Here is an 18,206-nt window from a genome sequence, read left to right on the forward strand (position 1 = left end):
TAAGCAGAGAGCTCTCAGATCTCTATTAAATGGAAATGGCAGATTGAAATGGAACCCATGGAAAATATCAATGTTTTAAAAAATGACCCGAAAATAGAACCGTTTTGATCACCGGTTTTCGGATCAACGGTCCGCCCATCCGTCCATTCTGACAGCAAAATTAAAAAAAATTAAAAAATAATTAAGAAAATAAAAAAATGATCAAAACCATTGAATGGGTCAACAGTTCAATCGCCCAGATCAACGATTTGTTGACTTTTTCAACAGTTTTTTACCAGATTCCGGGTTTTGGGTAAGATGGAACCGATTGTCTGAATGGTTCCCGAGCTAAATGGTCCAACCGTTTGGGTCAATGACGGTTCGAAAACGTTGGAAAATATAATTCAAAAAATTTCAAATGCTGATGGATGATGCAAATCTCAGTATTGAACTTTGAGACCAGTAAGGCGTTTTCAAAGCAGTCCGGATCAGGTTGGCACAGCATCGTACGCACGTTCAATGAGCACCTAGAAAATTTTTTGAGACCGAGACCTCAATCCTCCATTATCCAAACCAATGACAATTCAAAGGAGAAAAAAATGCCATTCTGCACCAGCGAATCTATTTAAACTTTGAAGATATACTCAATGATCGGTTCGACAATGGCGTTAGCTTGAGCCATTGGCTTCAAAGGATTTAGGGTTTAATCGTTTGGACAGGGCAAACCAAAGAGAAGATGAATTGGGAAAGAGGATAGAAGAGATTCTTTTGGATCTCTTTTGTTTGTTCAGAAGAGTCGAGAGTGTTTAATTAGATGGGCGTTGTTTTTTTTGGTCTAATTTTAAACCAAAATTACTGAGAGCATAAGCGTTTAGATCGAATTGAATTTTAGCATATTCGAATCCAATCCGATAACGAATCAGATTTTCTAATCCCATTCGATTTGTTTCTGATTGTTTTCATTGTACAAGTGAAATAACACTTTGCCTGAAACAGAAATGCTGCCAAAAGATGAATACCGAGTAAATCAGGGTATGTCTACTAAAAACCAAAAGAAAACATTCTCACTTTTATTGTAGTGGTACTTGTATAATTATACAACAACATTCTTGATTCTTCTGGTAAGTCAGAGACGCACAGTGGTGCAACCTTGCATGGGTACTGGCTACAGCTGAAATGTGCAACGAGAACATGCTTTCAAAACCAAAACACTCGATATATTATCTTCGCCGTCCTCGAGAGTGAGTTGAGTTCTTTCCGCTCATCCCCGACAACTGCTTTAGGTTGGTCAGAGCATCCTGAGCATACCTTTTTGTGTTTACATTTCCATGCTTAAAAGCTTCAACCAAGGCCCTGACCAGAGTCTGATTGACAGAGTGCCGCTGTGCATGGCTGTCCACTCTCAAGACCCTATCTACTACCAAAATTGCCTTATCTTGAAGCTCCCCTGGCCGGACCTCCGTAAATAACTTGATCACAGTATCAATTACACCCAATTCTTCAAGTTCATCAACGGCCCGTTTGAGACCATGAGAAGTCCCAGATGAAACAAGGGTATAAAGCGCCTCCACTGCAGCAATTTGAACACTGGTGTCTTCATCTGCCAGAAGATCAACAAGAGGTTTGATGCAATTACCCTTCAGCAAGCAAAACTGGCTGTCATCCTCACATGCCACATTATGTATGGGACATGTTGTTGGGACCATAGATGCCCTCCCACACATGAACATCAGGGAAAAGCATAACCCAGGTGGAGGCTGGGGTTCTGAATCCCTTATTGCAGCCAATGCCCTTCCAGACTCGGACAAGTACTTCAAACCAAGAGCTGCTCGTTGCTTCATTCTTGAATTCAAGGGAAAGCCAAGCTGCTCAGAGAATATTGTCATCAGATTATGCTCTTGAACCACACCCTGAATTATTGGATCGGAGCTCTTTGAGAAATGCAATAAGATGCCAATAAGGCCTTCCACCATACGTGACGTTGCCCGAGAGGTCCTCTGACTGGAACTACGACGATGCTCTCTGAGAGCGACGACTGTCCATCCAACAAGACTGGTTCCTAGAACTGTTTTCACCTCATCATCAAATAGTGGGAGGTTAGCAAGTATATATGCAGCCTCTGATCTCTCATCATCTGTGCATTCGTTATCTAATAGTTTTTCTTTCAACAATGGAATTTTGTTAGAAGTTCTTAGCCCATCAACCAGGACTTGGCCCAATTTTTCTGAGAGTATTCTTGTAAGCTTAAAAGCACAAATCCTATGGTCAGCTTCTTGGTGTTCCAGAAACGGTATAATTGCCTTGATGCCATCACTGGATTTTATATGTCTAGCTACTCGATCTGCATGAGAGAAATCTTGTCAGCATATAATAAACAAGACAGGGAATAACATTTTAGCACATTCAGGCAGCAATTACGGATCTGGATTACAATAGAATGTTAGAATAACGCTTCATTTTTTGAGCTCTAAGTGGAATTAAGAAACCAGACTTGTGCTGATAAGGTATATGGTGATGACAAAATAGAACACAACATGAAAAATGCAATAAATTGGCCATTACAAAAATGCAACACATGGAACCACCATTCAAGGTGTCCTACCTAAGGCATCTTGTATCATTCTATGTCAGAGTAAAATTAACCTAATTGGGTATCAACCCATATGCCTACCACTAACTTTTGGATGGTCAAAAGTTCTGGCTGAACCAGTTGATTGTTTGACAGGTTGAGATGTCTTAGGTGGAAACCAAAACCAATGTTGAACAGACACGATCATGGGAGTTGGAATCTGACACATGTCCAAGAGTCTGACTCGGCAAAATGAGAAAACATGGACTCACGGGCACATCTATGGATAAGTATATACTATTAAAACAGTTCATATTTTTTGAATTCTAACATTATTAACTGCAAAAAAAGTTGCCTTTGTTAACATTCTTGTTTGACAAATATTGTTATCTAAGGCCCAGTTTGGAAGGAGTACAAATGCAAATATGTAGAGTGCAAAACCTTATATTTTTGTATTATTTGTATGTATTTTCACTATACATATTTGTATTTGTACTCCTTCCAAACTGAGCCCAAGTAACATTGATATGTAACACGACATTCATCTTGTACATTAGATGTTCATTTATGTCAAATAAGTGTGGGGATAAAGGAAATGTTAGATAGGAGCGTCCTCAAGAATCTGTGGAGTGTTATACTCCAATGTGTTTCTGACACACACCTCCATTTGGGAGAGTCCATGCAACAGTAGCAACACTGACCACAACTTGTGTATGCAACACCCAATCTGGAATTTTACATATAAATATAGTTATCTACCATGCATAAACTAAATCAGATTCTTTTAATTATGCAAAAATAGCAACCAGTTAACCAGGTATTTTAAGTTGGGTCAATTGTTTGAAGATGGTTCCCAACCTCAAAGTAGTTCTCCTTCCCTCTTCATTGCTTTTTTTTTTATTATTATTTAATTGATATAAGAAATACATATGAGACATTCTGTTTAGCAGTTCCTCCAGTTTTCTGGAAGGCTTCCAATCACTCCTTAGAACCCTTCAAAATGATCCAACCAAATCTCCTTTCTTCTCTATTTCAATTTCCTTAATTCATGATTTCATCTTTTCCCTTTTCCACTTTGGAAATTTTTCATCTTCTTGTAGAAAATTAACTCAGTGGCCTACCAGACTTTGTTCTCCCCTCATTACAATCTACTTAAACTATCCTACCAAGTTTTATCACTAAATTCTTTCTCTAATCCTCATTTCCAGAATTTCCGGGTTTTCTTTCATGAAGGACTTTCATCTTTTTGACTTTGTGACTAAATTGCTCAAAACCCTTCAAATTAAATCATCCATTCTCAATGTTTTCATATCGAGAACAAATTATCATAGAAAATGCTAATGTTCTATTTTATGGCCTACTTTTCGTAGATTTCACTATTTTCTAGACAGATGAAAAAATAAAACTGGAAAATAAACTATTTTGACCTAAAAACCCTTCCAAGTCAAGTCACATATCCTAGACAGACCTACCTGTCCTACACCACAAGACTTACCAATTAATTATGGAGAATGCTCTTTCCAAGGATGGAATTTTTGGTAGCAGGTTATTGGGGATACTTCTTCTTTTGTACTGGGGTAGTGTGTTGTATTTTGGCTTTTCTCCTCCATCTTTGAACTAGTTATGTCATATGCCCCTCGTCTTTAGTTGGAAAGATGATTGTATGTATCTTTCCATATCTCTGTTGAAACAATTGTGTGTTGTTGGTCAATTTAAATTATTAGCAGAAGAAAAGAGAAGAAATAAGGAAGAAGAGAAGAGAGAGAGAAGAGAGAAATGAGAAGAGAAGAGAGAAAGGAGAAGAGAAGAGAAAGGTTTGGAGAGTTCTAATCTGTCTGGCGGTGCCAACTTATGTTATTATATATAGGGCGACCATAAATAAAAGGGAAAAGACCCTTATGCCCCTATTGTAGTCAAAGTACATAAACAAAGAAAAAAAGGCTATTTTAACCAGACCAAACAGGCCCTAACTAAGCAGAATACAATCATAAATATAAAGAAAAACATTCCAACACTCCCCCTCAAGTTGGGACATAGATGTCAATCATGCCCAACTTGTCACACAAATTACTATGCCGCACATGATGAAGGCCCTTGGTGAAGATGTCTGCAAGTTGTTCTTCTGAACTGACATATGGAGTGCACACTTCTCCACTCACAAGTTTTTCTCTAATAAAATGATTGTTGACTTCAATATGTTTTGTTCTACCATGGAAGATTGGGTTAGCAGCAATGTTGATAGCAGCTTTATTGTCACAATAGAGTGGCATAGGTTTATTAACTACAAAACCCAGCTCACCTAACAGGTTTTTTATCCACATGATTTCAGCAACTCCATGAGACATAGCTCTGTATTCCGCTTCAGCACTGGACCGAGCCACCACCTTTTACTTCTTACTTCTCCAGGTGACTAAGTTTCCTCCCACAAAGGTAGTTTAGTCCATCAAAGGGAATTACAGCCATGGGAAAATCATATCCATACCCCCACTCATTCCGTTTTGACCTCCTGAAATCCCAAAAGTTGCATAATTCTCAAAGGACACGAGTCAAGAACACTTTTCAGTTTCAACACACACCTTAAGATCTCTCCTAATACCCAAAAAGGTTCAAAAAACACACTAGAGATGCAGTTCACATGCACACACTCTGGTCTGGATACAATCTGAACACAGACCAGCTCCAATTCTCTTAAAAAATTTCAGGTTGATTTCAGCACTGCATAAGTTTAACAGTCTCAATCCACCAATTTTCCAAATCACCTAAACACACCAACTACTAGGAGAGATCACAAAGCAGTGAAGTCACACCAAAACTTGGTAAAAACAGGTCATTTGTGACCTACAAGTAACCCATTCTCAGGTACAAGATCACACGATCCACAGAAAGTCCGAACCTCACAATTCGTCTGACAGCATTCAGCAGTCTTGTTTCATAGGGTTTTTCTTGGTACACAACCAAGAGAAAGAAAAAGAAAAAGGTAAAGCAAACTTGTACCAGTCGTAGGTCAACTTCTCTGATCTCAGTTGAAGAAGACAGCAAGGTAAAGAAGAAAGAACTAGTTCGATATGCTCTCTGACCCAGTAGAACCACTCTGATACCATATTAGCAGAAGAAAAGAGAAGAGAGAGAGAAGAGAGAAAGGAAAAGAGAAGATAAAGGTTTGGAGAGTTCTAATCTGTCTGGCGGCGCCAGCTTATGTTATTATATACAGGGCGACCATAAATAAAAGGGAAAAGACCCTTATGCCCCTGTTGTAGTCAAAGTACATAAACAAAGGAAAAAAAGGCTATTTTAACCAGACCAAACAGGCCCTAATTAAGCAGAATACAATCATAAATATAAAGAAAAACGTTCCAACATAAATAAATAAAATAGCTACAAAATAACTAATTAACATGGAACTGATAACATACCTGACGCCTGAGGAGAAGAGGAAATTCCATAAAGGATCTGAAGGACTGCAACCTGACATTTAGGGGAGGCAAAAGATAGAAGCTCCAAAAGATTACAGATGATGGCTTCTGAATGCATCAAATTTCCTTTCTTGTCAGCAGATGCCAATTCCCAGTGCCCTGGATTTGAGACTATGTTTGATATGATTGATGCAGACAATTCCTTCACATCGGACAGAACATCTTGGTTTCTCAAAACAATGTCTGTAAGGGCAGGAAGCACAGCAGAATCAACAAGGATGGTAGCATTATCATCCAGGGTGGATAGATTATACAATGCTTGCAAGCTTGGTTTCCTTTCTCCTGGTCTGGACAGCATATCAACAAGTATTTTAGCACCTTGCCTAGCAATTTGTTCTTTACCACTATTTGTCAAAGTCATCCTTCCCAAAATTGATGTCATATCTGTTCTAACTTCACCGTTACCTATTTCTCAGAAAGGCCATAGGATCAAGTTAATAAAAACACCTGAAAACAACTAAAATACAAATTCCATATGGTTAACAAGAGTAATACAGAATACCTAAAAAATTTAAAAATTAAAAATAAGAAAAGACAAAGGCTCTTTTTTTACAATCAATAACAAAATAGAAGAAAGGGGAAACAGAAGGAGATGTGAGGCAAGCCTTACCACCTAAAAAGAACAGACACAGAGCAGCTATTCCCCCTATACAAGCTTTTTAAAACCCACTAAGCAGAACAGAAACAAAACATCCCCCACAAACAGAAAAATGAAATCCTTGAAAACCACACAACCCATTTCACAGTCAAACATCACCTCCAAATACCTACACAGATGGAAAACAAAGTAAAAACCCCCTCCCCACACCCTGAATAAAAGAATCATCTGCACAGCTCTTTATTATGCCTCTGAAGAAAACAAGGACGGTTAAGCCCCTACCATCCATTTTGTTTTGTTTGCGTGCACAAAACTCAGAACCTGCATTGAAAATTCTAAATTGGGCGTGGGGTGGGGGGAGGCGAGTTCTGACCTGACCAGGACACCTATAATTGAGGTGGGGGGGGAGTTGCGTGCACAACTTGGAAGTTCTTTTTTGATAATATAGCCTTAATAAAAATGACAGTAAATAGTAAACTGTTTATATGTTGATAAAACAAATGCTTTTTCTAAACTAAAACTCTTATATACTGTATAAAACCTACCTTTTAAACATAAGATGTAACAAAAACTACAAGAAAACCATGATGCATTTATATATTATTAATTACACAATCAGTTCTGGTCTTAATTGGTTTGGAAAAGAAAAAAAAAAAAGTCCCTGACCCAATTATAATTAGAACACAAAACTCAAAACCAGAACCGGTATAATTGGTTCAGTTCTATCAAGTAGACCCAACTCACTGACAGCATTAAGTTCTTCAGTTTGGTGGATAATCTCGACCTCTTGGTTTCAAGGCAGTATGTCATCCATTTGTGGCATGGCCCCCATCCCAGTGTATATTTGAACTACTTTAGGGTGGTAGAAGTAATTAATCACATAGAGCTTACCTTTGCATAGTCGAGTAAGTAAAGGTTGAAATCTTCCTGCTGCTGCTAATGACTCAACATTATCCTCAACTTTTTCCATCCTCTTCAAGATTTCCTCAGCTAGATTAGATAAACCAGGATGCTCCAGATTACCAGCCATGCTTGAGAGGACAACTAGGGCCCCTTTCTCTGATGCAATTTTTACACAACAACTTTCATCATTTGAAAATTCCAGTAATACTTTCACCGCATATTCTCTCTCTTTCTCTGACCTCCCAATAAGACTACGTATAGCCAATCTAATGGTACCTTCTTCTAGCATTTTTACCTAAAAAACCAAAATTTTATCAGAACTTGGTCACAAGGATGCCATCCATAAATTTCATATATTAATTCTACAATACGAAAATAAAGTATAACAATATATCTACAATGTTCAATTTGATGAAATTAAGAAACAAACACTTGAGCATGGATGGCAATTTTGACAAACATTTAGGCTGGTCCCATGTCAATTTAATCAGGAAAGAAAAATATCTATACATTAAGGTTATAACTACTGCAGCACCATAGGTACCATTGGGTTTGCAGTAGCCATGTTTTGTCGATGAAACTATCAAATAATTTATGCAACCTACTAGCCAAAGGGGAAAAAAAAAGATCCTAATGTGCTCATCAATTTGACTTCTCTTGAAAGTAATTTTAGTGTTATATGAATAGAGATAATCTAAAGGAACAAAGTAGTTTAAAGGTCATATAAGAGAGCTCATTAGATAGATTATTTAGTTATCCATCCAATGATACCAAGATCTTACATATCTGACATATTTTGAGAGAGTTATGGTATTTTAATGACAGGGTATCAATTTTTTATAGGATTTGAGTATTTCTGAACTTCTAGCATACCTTAGATTTGCTTTTTTGTTTGCTTGGTGGTGGTAGAATTAGTAGTGGGTATTTAGAGTTATTTTTAGGAAAGAACTTCCTTTTTAGATCTAGTTCCCATTGATGGAAATTAGGATGCTTATGCGCTCTCAATTTAATGCTAATAAAATCCATTTGATCTGGCTACCAAAAAAAGCAAAAATATTTTTCCATAAGATGTAATTTTTCTTTCATTTTACTTTACTCTTTGATTCTTTCATGCTATATAACATTTAGTGTTAGTTAATTGGTACTTCAACTAGGTAAACTAACTCATAAAAGCACTAGACAAACAAGTTGAAACTAACTGGTTTAAAAATTAAAAAAATAAATAAAAAAACACTTAAGAAGTAGCTACACAGGGACCTAATTGCCTAGGCAAGTTGTTCCCCCATCACCTAGCTTCACCTTAGCTAATGGCTTATAAGCAGTTTTAAAACTTAATTCAAAGCATTAATGTCAATTTTCATCATTGCAGACCCCCCCTCCTGTAAGTCTAGGAATACGTGTCATATTTCTGATTTTCATGATAAATAAGACTAATGTATGTATCATCAACCACAAATGGGTGATGATGGAGAGAATGGAAAGCACTGTTAGATAAGCAATTGGAAGTGGTTTGTGGGTCCTTGAGGTCAACCAAGGGCTATCAACCTATGTATTTTTCTTGAAATTTTACCTAGACATTGATATTTTTATGTGTTATTTCTCTCTTGTGTAGCTGCTTCTCTTCAACATGTAAGGTATTTGTGTCCCCCCCCCCCCCCCCCGTGTAGGTTCCTTTGGATTATTAATAAACTCCTTTTTCTTAAAAGAAGTGTCATCAACCAAAAAGAGAAAGATAATGGGTTTTTTCAGTTGCAGACCCCTCCAATGTAGTAATTGACCAAATCCTATAAATAATTACTAAAGCTAGAGTAATTGTAGGTTATCCTTCTCCTTCTTCTATTTTTCTTGCACTCTATTGCAATAGCCTGCCCATGCTACAGATATAAACTTGGTTATTGATGAAAAAATTTTGAATGGTTGAACCTAAGGATCCATCACAATTAGATACATTGTAGCAATTCACCAAATCCTACAAATAATTACTAAAGCTAGAGCAATTTTAGGTTATCCTTCATTCCTTCCCCTCTCTTCTATTTTTCTTGCACTCTACTGCAACAGCTTGCCCATGCTACAGATATAAACTTGGTTATTGATGAAAAAATTTTGAATGGAACCTAAGGATCCATCACAATTAGTTACAGTTAATGGTTGATTTCCTTTACTTCTTTATCCAACATGCATAACATACCAGTCCATGATACACTATGGAACTGAAAATTGCCCAACCTAGAAACTCTATGGGACTGCAAGAAAAAGTTTATTTTTCTCATCTGCCCCTTATAGATGGTCAAAACCTGCAAATAATTTAAGTGGTTTTGTCAGATACCAACCTGATCCTAGTTCTGTTCATTTTACTCTTTTTTATTCAACAAAGTTCCAAACTATTCGACCTTGAAACTTATAATTAGCCCATAAAACCTATTTCAGTACTTCCCCTTTCCCTCCATTCAAAACCCCAACTTTGTAAAAACAATTCCACAATCCCCAAAGCTGTCATTATCACATATCCAACCCCGATGTTGGATCTTTCAGTTCTTATCCCCTCAAATCTCCTCATTAGATGTTTTTATATAATATAAGTATATTCATTAAAAGAAAAGAAAAAAAAAAGGAGAGAGTATACAGGCTTTGCAGCCCAAGCACCCCACAAGAGACACCTCCAACATTCAAAAAAAAAAACACCATGTAGAAAGCATCCAAGTATCCAACCAACTGCAATTGCCAAAACTGGTGTACTTTATGCAGAAGAAAAGACCTTTCTTATGTTTATCCCCTAACTGGTGTACTTTACGCAAAGTGCAGAATGAGGACTGTTACCACTTATTGATTTCCGTCCATTTGCTGCAGCCATTTGGAATTGGTTGTTGATTTGTTTGAATGCAGGTGGAACTTGCCAGCTGAGGTAAATTTGCTGTTTTCTCCATCTACCTTTGTGTGGACCACAAGAAGAGGGAGAATTATGTTAAAGTGTATAAGAGCAAATCTCTTTGGACTATTTGGGAAGAGAGAAATTCCAGAATTTTTCAGGAGAAGGAAAGAACCATTCTCGAGGTCAAGGAGTGTATATTGACAAGGACTATTTTGTGGCTGAAATCCTTAATGCTCTTTGAAAATTACTCCTCCGATGATATAATGAGGAATTGGTCTGTAGCTGCCCTCACTTCTTCTTAGAAGCCTAGAATTCAAGTAACTTGGACTCCGCCAATGGAGGGTTTTGTTAAGATGAACTTTAATGGGAGTAGTCAGGGTAATCCAGGACTGTATGGTATTGGTGATGTACTGAGAAATGAGAACAGCAGCATTCTTGCCCTTTTTTCGGGACCGGTGGGAATAGGAGACTATGTGAGGGCTGAACTCCTAGCTGCGGCACAGGGGATACAGATTGCTTATCAACTTGGAGTGCAGAACTTAATAATTGAAGGAAATTCCAAGGTGGTAGTAGGATGGTTGCCTAACCCGGGTACTGTCACTTGGGACTTTAAGGATATTTTAAAAAAGGTTTAATGGCTTTTGAGGAATATGACAATAAATTTCAGTGGGTGGGTAGATTGGCTAATGCCTTGGCTGATTATCTTGCTAAACAAAGGGCTACTCGGGTTTCCTTGTATTGGGCTTCTCTGTAATTTTCTTTGTCCTTTGTTCTGTTTATTAACTAAAGGGTTGATGGTATCCTCCACCTCCCCTTCTTAAAGGGGAGGTAGCATCTCATGCCTCTCCCTAAAATGTACTCTCTTTGGCTATGAATTAATAAATCTTACAATTCACTGATAAAAAAATATCATTTCCCAATAAATCTCTAAGACAAAAAGACTACAACAAGGACCTTCTCTAAAAAAACACATAAGAAGACAAAGATAGGCCAACCCCAAAAAATTGGACTAGATACAACTACTTATCTACCACTAATCAACTGACTCAACACACCAAAAGCATTACTGACCAAACACAAACAAAATATTGATGTAACCAACAAAAACACTCGTGAAAGACAAAATCCAGCCTGTCTATACATCCTACAAATCATTAAGATCATTTTCAGAATGAAAACCATCTTCTGAAATGTTCAACCATCTGCACCTAGAATTCTGAATTTGTGAGTTAATTAAATTTTCCTTGACAGCCCTGATTTTGTGTAATCAGTGTTGGTTCTGTGCTTTTCCTTTTTCTGAAAATATTCATTAAAGCTGCAAAAGAATGCAGATAAGGGGATGCATACTGAACGAAACAAGAAAAAAACTATTAAGTCATCAGACAAGAAACAGTGGAAAGAGGAAGAGCTATTACCAATAAAGGTAACCTTCCAACATCCCTTCTGCCTAGATCATCAACCACAAAATTCAGATCCCTAGGCATACACCTCAAGGATAAATAAAATGATTCATTCTGCTTCATCCCCAGTGATGGGGATCAACCTAAGGCATATCAAAAGAGAACCAAAGCCGCTCATTATGAAATACGTGGGGCCCACATGGGAGATGGGTTATCTGTGCATCAACTTGGGAAGACCCTAGAGTCTTCAATCCACCTTAAATTTTTGTGTGGTTGAGCTTGCTGCTGGACAGGACTTATTTGGTTTTCTTACATTTCTGGAGAGCAAGGGTACTTTTGTAATTGTTCATGTTTAGTGGGTTATGTTTGGGAACAGGTCTTAGTCTAGTAATTTCCCTTTGTTTGGCTTTATGTTTGTAATTGTTTGGGGCAGGTTTAGTCTAATCTTAGCTTCTTTTTGTAAGTGGCTTGTTGGGCAAGCTAACTTAGGGGGCAAGTTTCTTCCTTTGGAAGCTTCTTCTTATTAAGCTTGTAAGGCTCATTTGGAAAGAGAGTTTTGGCTGATGAACAAAGAAGGTTTCTCTATAGATTTTGGTGTGATTGCCAAGTTGGGGTGTGATTTCCCTCACCCTTAGGTGTGATTGGCTGATTGCCTATGGTTATCTTCTTTCTTTTAATCTGATATTTGTTTCTGTTCTGCACACCTACAACCCGAGTTTAATTGCAAGAATAGTGCTGAATAATAAAGGTCCTGCATCACCCAGTCTTTCAAATCTTCAATTAAGGAGTTGAAATGGTGGGATAGGATTTGAAAGAAAACACGGATCTTGATAGAGCATAATGGTGTCATGGGATTCATGTAGCTCCAAATCAAACTCCCAAGCCTCCACAATTTCCATCTAGTCGGTAGATGAAAGAGAACGTGACTTCCAAAGACCAGCCATTAAGACTACTGATTGTTCAATGCCTCCAGCCATCGATAACTTGATCAACACCACTTGCTTTGATTTATCAATAACCAGAAGAAAAAAGGATTGAAATAACACCATTTATCTTAAGAAACCTACAGGTTTCAACTGTGAAAATTGTTATTTCTTCAGATCAATGAGGTAAATTAGATTTCCAATACTTCAGCATAGCATTTCCTAAGCATGATTATCCAATCAATTGAATGATCAAGCTGCATAAAGACCTAGAGGTCAACATCCTCAAACTCAAACAAAGACCATATACCAAAAAGGTATCATCATAACTGCTAAAACTTGAAGATGAACTTTTTTCCAACCAGAGTAAAATACTCAAGTCATCTTTCAAGAGACATGATTCTCTGATAAACATTCACTTGATGATCATTTGCTAGTTAATAAAGATGCTTTTCAGAACTGCAATAGCCATTTGCACTTCTGACCAATATATTCTTTTCAGCCCAAAAGTAGGGCCAAAAATCAATATAGAAATCAATAATCATTTTGGTTGCTTGTAGAATGCTATATTGACCTTGTAGTGGGCGAATTGAACTTATTGCCTATGGTCAACAAATAAGTGGGTCAAATAAAGCTTGTTATGCTTTGGCTTAGCTACAACAGAACATTGTAGTCATATTGCACCACGTGATGAGAATGAGTGTACCAGCTTCAAGAAATATGGTCATAATGGACATTGTTGCAAATTATGCACATTAACACCTTTGTACAACTCAAAATCACAAAAATATTTTCTTTCAGCTATCAAGATGCTTTCCAATTATATATTTAAGATGTGGAGCTCAAGTGTGTGCACACGTAAGAGGTTTGCTGAAACTATAACATCTGATGCTTCACATTTGTAATAAGTGCTAAAATGGATTGGTAATGCATTTACAAAATTTTATTATTTGTTTTTGTTTTCTAGTTGGTATACCAGTAAATGATATTTGTCAATTTTCAACTTTCATAGATGTTATATTATAAAAAACCATGTTCAGCTTCTATGAGCATGTTCTCCATATGCCAAATAGAACTAAAGAGATTAAATGTTTCAAAGGAAGAACAAATGTACACACCTTGCTGTCTTCATCTTTGGCCATGCTAAGTAAAGCCATAAGAGCTTTGCTTCTCAATTGCGACCCAATATTTTTTGAACTGTTTTTCAACATATTAATGATGAGAACAACAATGCCTGCGTCCCTTATTTTGTATCTACTTGATGGGTGCTCTTCAGAGATCTTATATATATTATCCAAAACCCGTTCGATGCAGTCTGCTGAAGGAAGAGAACCCTCACTAAGAAGCTGCACAGTTGATTTAATTTGAATGTCAATGTTCCTAGTGATCCATTCCTCAATTGCACCAGCAAGACCAATATTTGGCTTCTGTTCCAATGAATTGAGGACCTGTCCAGTAACAGGACATGTTGGATCACGTCCATCTTCTATACACCGCTTAAACCAATATTCGATTGCCGTCCTTTCATAAGTCTGAGAAGATTCCAGGACGACAGGGTCCTTCATGACTTCCTTTGTCAATGGACAGATGAAGTTCTTGAAGGGTGGAATATGTACGTCCTCTTCTCTATCAAATTCCAAATTTTGCCCAGTAATGTCTGGCTCCACAGACCAATTATCAACAATTCTATCCAGAGACATCAAAATCCGTCTCTCGGAAACAGAATTTGAGCGGGCAACATCGTTCTTCAAGAGTTCGATCTGCTCTGCTAGCCCACCGTGGTCTCCAGGCTCAGTTCCTAGTGCACGAGCTAAATCCATGATTATAGCACTCTGTACTGCTTTGCTTGTTTGTCTACCTTGCCCTTCTTTCTGTAAGGTGCAGAACACCCTCTCTTCGTTCTCCGTCACCTAATTGAAGCCTCATATATCTCAAATTCTTCCACATGGAAAAAAAAAAGAACAAATAATCGGGGAATTAAAAAAGAACTGAGGGAAAATAGAACATACTCTGAATTGAGGTTGCTTCATTTCCCTGGAGAGATCGGAAACCTTCTTACGGAGGTCTGGGTTGTCGATAAGAGCCGACTCGAGCAGGGCTAGCCATCCTCCAATCGCTATCGAGCACTCGTGGAGAGATGCGCATAGGGGTTTGCAGTGGATTAGAACAAAGATTTTGCTTTTATTCCGATAAACTGATAACGTCTCCGCGGCTTTCTTCAAATCTCCTGCGATCCCTTTCAGTGAAGTTTCCACAGACGGGGAGAAGGTTTCCTGCGAAGACCTGGTGAAGTGATTCAAAACCAACTGAAGCCAACTGGTATACTCGGAAAACCGCCTAGGGATTTCCCAGAAGTAGTTTTGGTCCGGGTCGCAGATTTCCGATAAAGAGCGCTGGATGGACTGTACTGCCGGTGCCGGGGAATCAGGTTTCGAAATCATTTCAGGACAGGTTGACGGCGACGGAAGATAGGCATGTGTGTCAGATAGCAGGATGGTGGTCAGGTAAGTACTTACGTATTATCGGCAATCGAGGATTTGATGCGCATCTGCCATGGAATGGCGAAGCTCTTGCTTTTGATTCTTTGAATTCATTGCATCTTCTTCGTCACCGCGTTGAAGCTATCGGAGCAAGAATCAACGTTCTTGACATGGACTTTGACCAGCGTCGAACAGATGATTTGGTAAATTGCTGAAACCTACCTAAAATGTTTTATTATTTTGAAACATACCCGAGAAGCAATCAAAGGGGAGCTTTCTATAATACCGTACATGTGTTTGGAAGCGTGGGCATTTTTTGGAACCGATTTTTAAGAAAAAACGTGCATGCTTTCAATACCCGTTTCTTACAAAAAAACGCTTATGTCACATACCTAGTAAGCAATACTATGTTGTTTGGTAAGATGATTTTCATCATCATTTTTCATCTATGTGCCGATAGGTAAGCACTATATAGGATACACATCAGTCAACCCGTTGGGGGAAGCGGTTCACCGATGCATGAAATGCCAATATCGATGGAGTCCCAACTTTCGAGGCATGCCCGATTTTTTAATAATCGATTGAACCAAACAATGAGATACATGGGCATTTGTTGAAACGCCTATGTGGATCCGATGTGGCACTGCTTTTCTTTTAAACAATCACGGTTTCAAACATCCCCGTAAGCGCTGATGTCATGATCTCAACATTGTAAATACCAAAATTGCCCTTACATGTGTGGTAATTGGTAAATGGTACAATGAGGATGAGAATAGAGTAGATGTGTAAACCAGGTTAGGCCCGCCCGCGGCCCAACACGGCTTGACACAAAGTTGGATCAACCTAGCCCAGCCCGACACAGAGCCCGGCCCGGCACGATAGCCCACGGGCTGTGTCAGGCTTTGCCACAATGGTCCGGCCAGCACAGCCCGTAGCAGGCCACGCTCGGCCCGTCCAAAAACTAGTCATCCCCCCCCCCCAAGTCCCAAGTCCCCCCAACGGCAAGTTTCAACCTTTTTTTTGGGGGGGGTTTACATAAATACCCCCCTAACAGCTATAAACAACTATATATGAGGGGTATTTATGTATTTTACTTATGGAGGGGAGAAAATGACACAAATGCCCCTCAACAGCTATATAACAATTAGTTTGGGGGGGGCTTTTTTGGTAAAGTTATAAATAACTTTACAATGACCAAAATACCCCTCCCAACAACTAAAAAATAGTTAGTTTTAGGGTATTTTGGGCAATTGAATTATTTCCAATTCCTATAAATAGCCCTACGGCCCTTATTCTCCACCATTCTTCTCATCACACCAATTCAACAATTCTCTTATTCTCTTAATCTCTTCAGTCTTCCCTCTCTTAGTCTCCCATACATTCTCTACAATCTGAGTGAACTCTAATAGTCTCAATGTGTCATAGTCCGATTGGCTGATTGTTTGATTCTCCAAATTAGCAATTTGGGAGGCTTGGAGTCTTGAACATTGTCACGTTGAAAGGCTTTAACCGTTGAAAATTGAAATCAAGTTGGGATTTTGAACCGACAATCTGGGGAAAGTCCAATTATATTAATTTTATTTTTTAGAATTTAAAAAAAAATGGCCAGCTCTTCCCAAAACCCTAAGTTTAGTAGCCCGATTTATAAAATATTTAAAATAGAGGATGTTGAGGGGAAGGGTAAAAAAACAGTTTGCCAAAAATGTAGAAAAGAATTTAGCTATTGTAGCAAGGGTGGTACTAGCCATTTGACAAGACATTTTCTCACACATGAGAAGGAAGAAGAAATAGCCATCAATTTAAATGAATTGTTGAAATAATGGAAAATAAATTTTAAAAATATTGGGAGAAGTTGGAGAACATTTCTCGCCGTCAATCCCGCCATGGCACATGATCCGTGATCTACTAACCCCTCTGGTGTCTACAAGCTATAGTTCCATCGGAGTCTTGTTTATTGCTTTAGTGTAGGACCAACAGGTACCATTATACCAAGGTTGGCTAGATGCAGTCACGGATCATGATGGAGAATATAGATTACAACTTTACAATTACAAGACAAAGGAGAGCATGATACTACTACATACACCAGATATTTCACCTGAAGCAGATGATAAAAGTGTGAATGCTTTCATCATAATGTATATGTAAAATTTGTTTAAATTGAATTTGATTGGTCAATTGGATTTGATTGGTCAATTACATGAAAAAAATACACCTACACACATGTTTTGAAATATAGTTTTTCTCTTATTAACTAGTTTTTAACTTATCCCACATTGGAAAATTACAAGAATTGTTTTGGGATTTTTAATAGGAGTTGATTTACACTCCCTAGATATAAAGAGGAGAGTATGGAGTAGGGGTGATCATTTTGGCCTGGAAATTTAGGGACGGGCTTAGGCTTAATACTTCAAGTCCGGCCTGGGCCTGGCCCGGCCCGCGTATATTTAAACTTACACATTTTGGGTGTAATGTTTTATATATGACTAACATTAGCCCAGAATCAGGCTCGGGCTCGTATAGACCTGGACTAGGGCCTATGTTTTAGGCTCGAAACACCGGGCTGGGCCGGGCTCAGGCCTAAGCTATAGCCCTTATCATAAGTGCAAAGCCTGCCCCATGATCACCCCTAGTATTGGAGGCTTGCTACTACACAATGCACGTGCACGCATGTGCGGCGCAATAAAGTGCACCTTGTTCGCACCTGCGTGGCTTGCGAAGGGCAGCTTTAGCTTTTGGTGTGAGATTGACCATTGATGTAATCAACGACCACGATTTGATCAGGTGTGATCAAGAGGCATCATTCAAAGTTAACAATCATTAATTGTTAACTACCTTTAATTGTGACTATTCAAAGAGCCTTTTCTGAACCAGCACCTTCCTCTACTCCATGACTCTTCATAATGTATTTAAGGAGGGTGAATCAAGCATTTGCACACACAATTTCAAAAATCACTTTGTCTCACTCTCAGTTCGGTCTGCTACTATCTTACAGAAGGTTTCTTTGGAAAC

General features: G+C 38.3%; 1 protein-coding gene across 1 annotated transcript; it reads right to left on the reverse strand.

The window, feature by feature from the left end:
* Positions 1–903: 903 nt before the first annotated feature.
* LOC104602582 (U-box domain-containing protein 44-like) lies at positions 904–15,431 on the reverse strand. Its single transcript, XM_010266312.3, has 5 exons — positions 14,724–15,431; positions 13,833–14,624; positions 7,511–7,817; positions 5,962–6,426; positions 904–2,320 (listed from the first exon to the last, which is right to left on the reverse strand). The coding sequence occupies exons 1-5, from the start codon at positions 15,153–15,155 to the stop codon at positions 1,200–1,202; spliced, it is 3,117 nt and encodes a 1,038-aa protein (XP_010264614.1). The 5' UTR covers positions 15,156–15,431; the 3' UTR covers positions 904–1,199.
* Between the last annotated feature and the right edge of the window lie 2,775 nt (positions 15,432–18,206).

The sequence above is a fragment of the Nelumbo nucifera genome, chromosome 2 (genome assembly GCF_055504915.1).
Source record: "Nelumbo nucifera cultivar China Antique chromosome 2, China Antique-T2T, whole genome shotgun sequence".
NCBI lineage: Eukaryota > Viridiplantae > Streptophyta > Magnoliopsida > Proteales > Nelumbonaceae > Nelumbo > Nelumbo nucifera.

What these genes read in the sequence shown, in the direction of transcription:
- LOC104602582 (XM_010266312.3), bottom strand. Translation starts at nt 15,155, where the DNA reads ATGATTTCGAAACCTGATTCCCCGGCACCGGCAGTACAGTCCATCCAG. An exon ending in TGAAGCAACCTCAATTCAGA is followed by an intron (nt 14,625 to 14,723) that starts GTATGTTCTATT and finishes GGCTTCAATTAG; the next exon opens with GTGACGGAGAACGAAGAGAG. An exon ending in CTCTTCTCCTCAGGCGTCAG is followed by an intron (nt 2,321 to 5,961) that starts GTATGTTATCAG and finishes TCTCTCATGCAG; the next exon opens with ATCGAGTAGCTAGACATATA.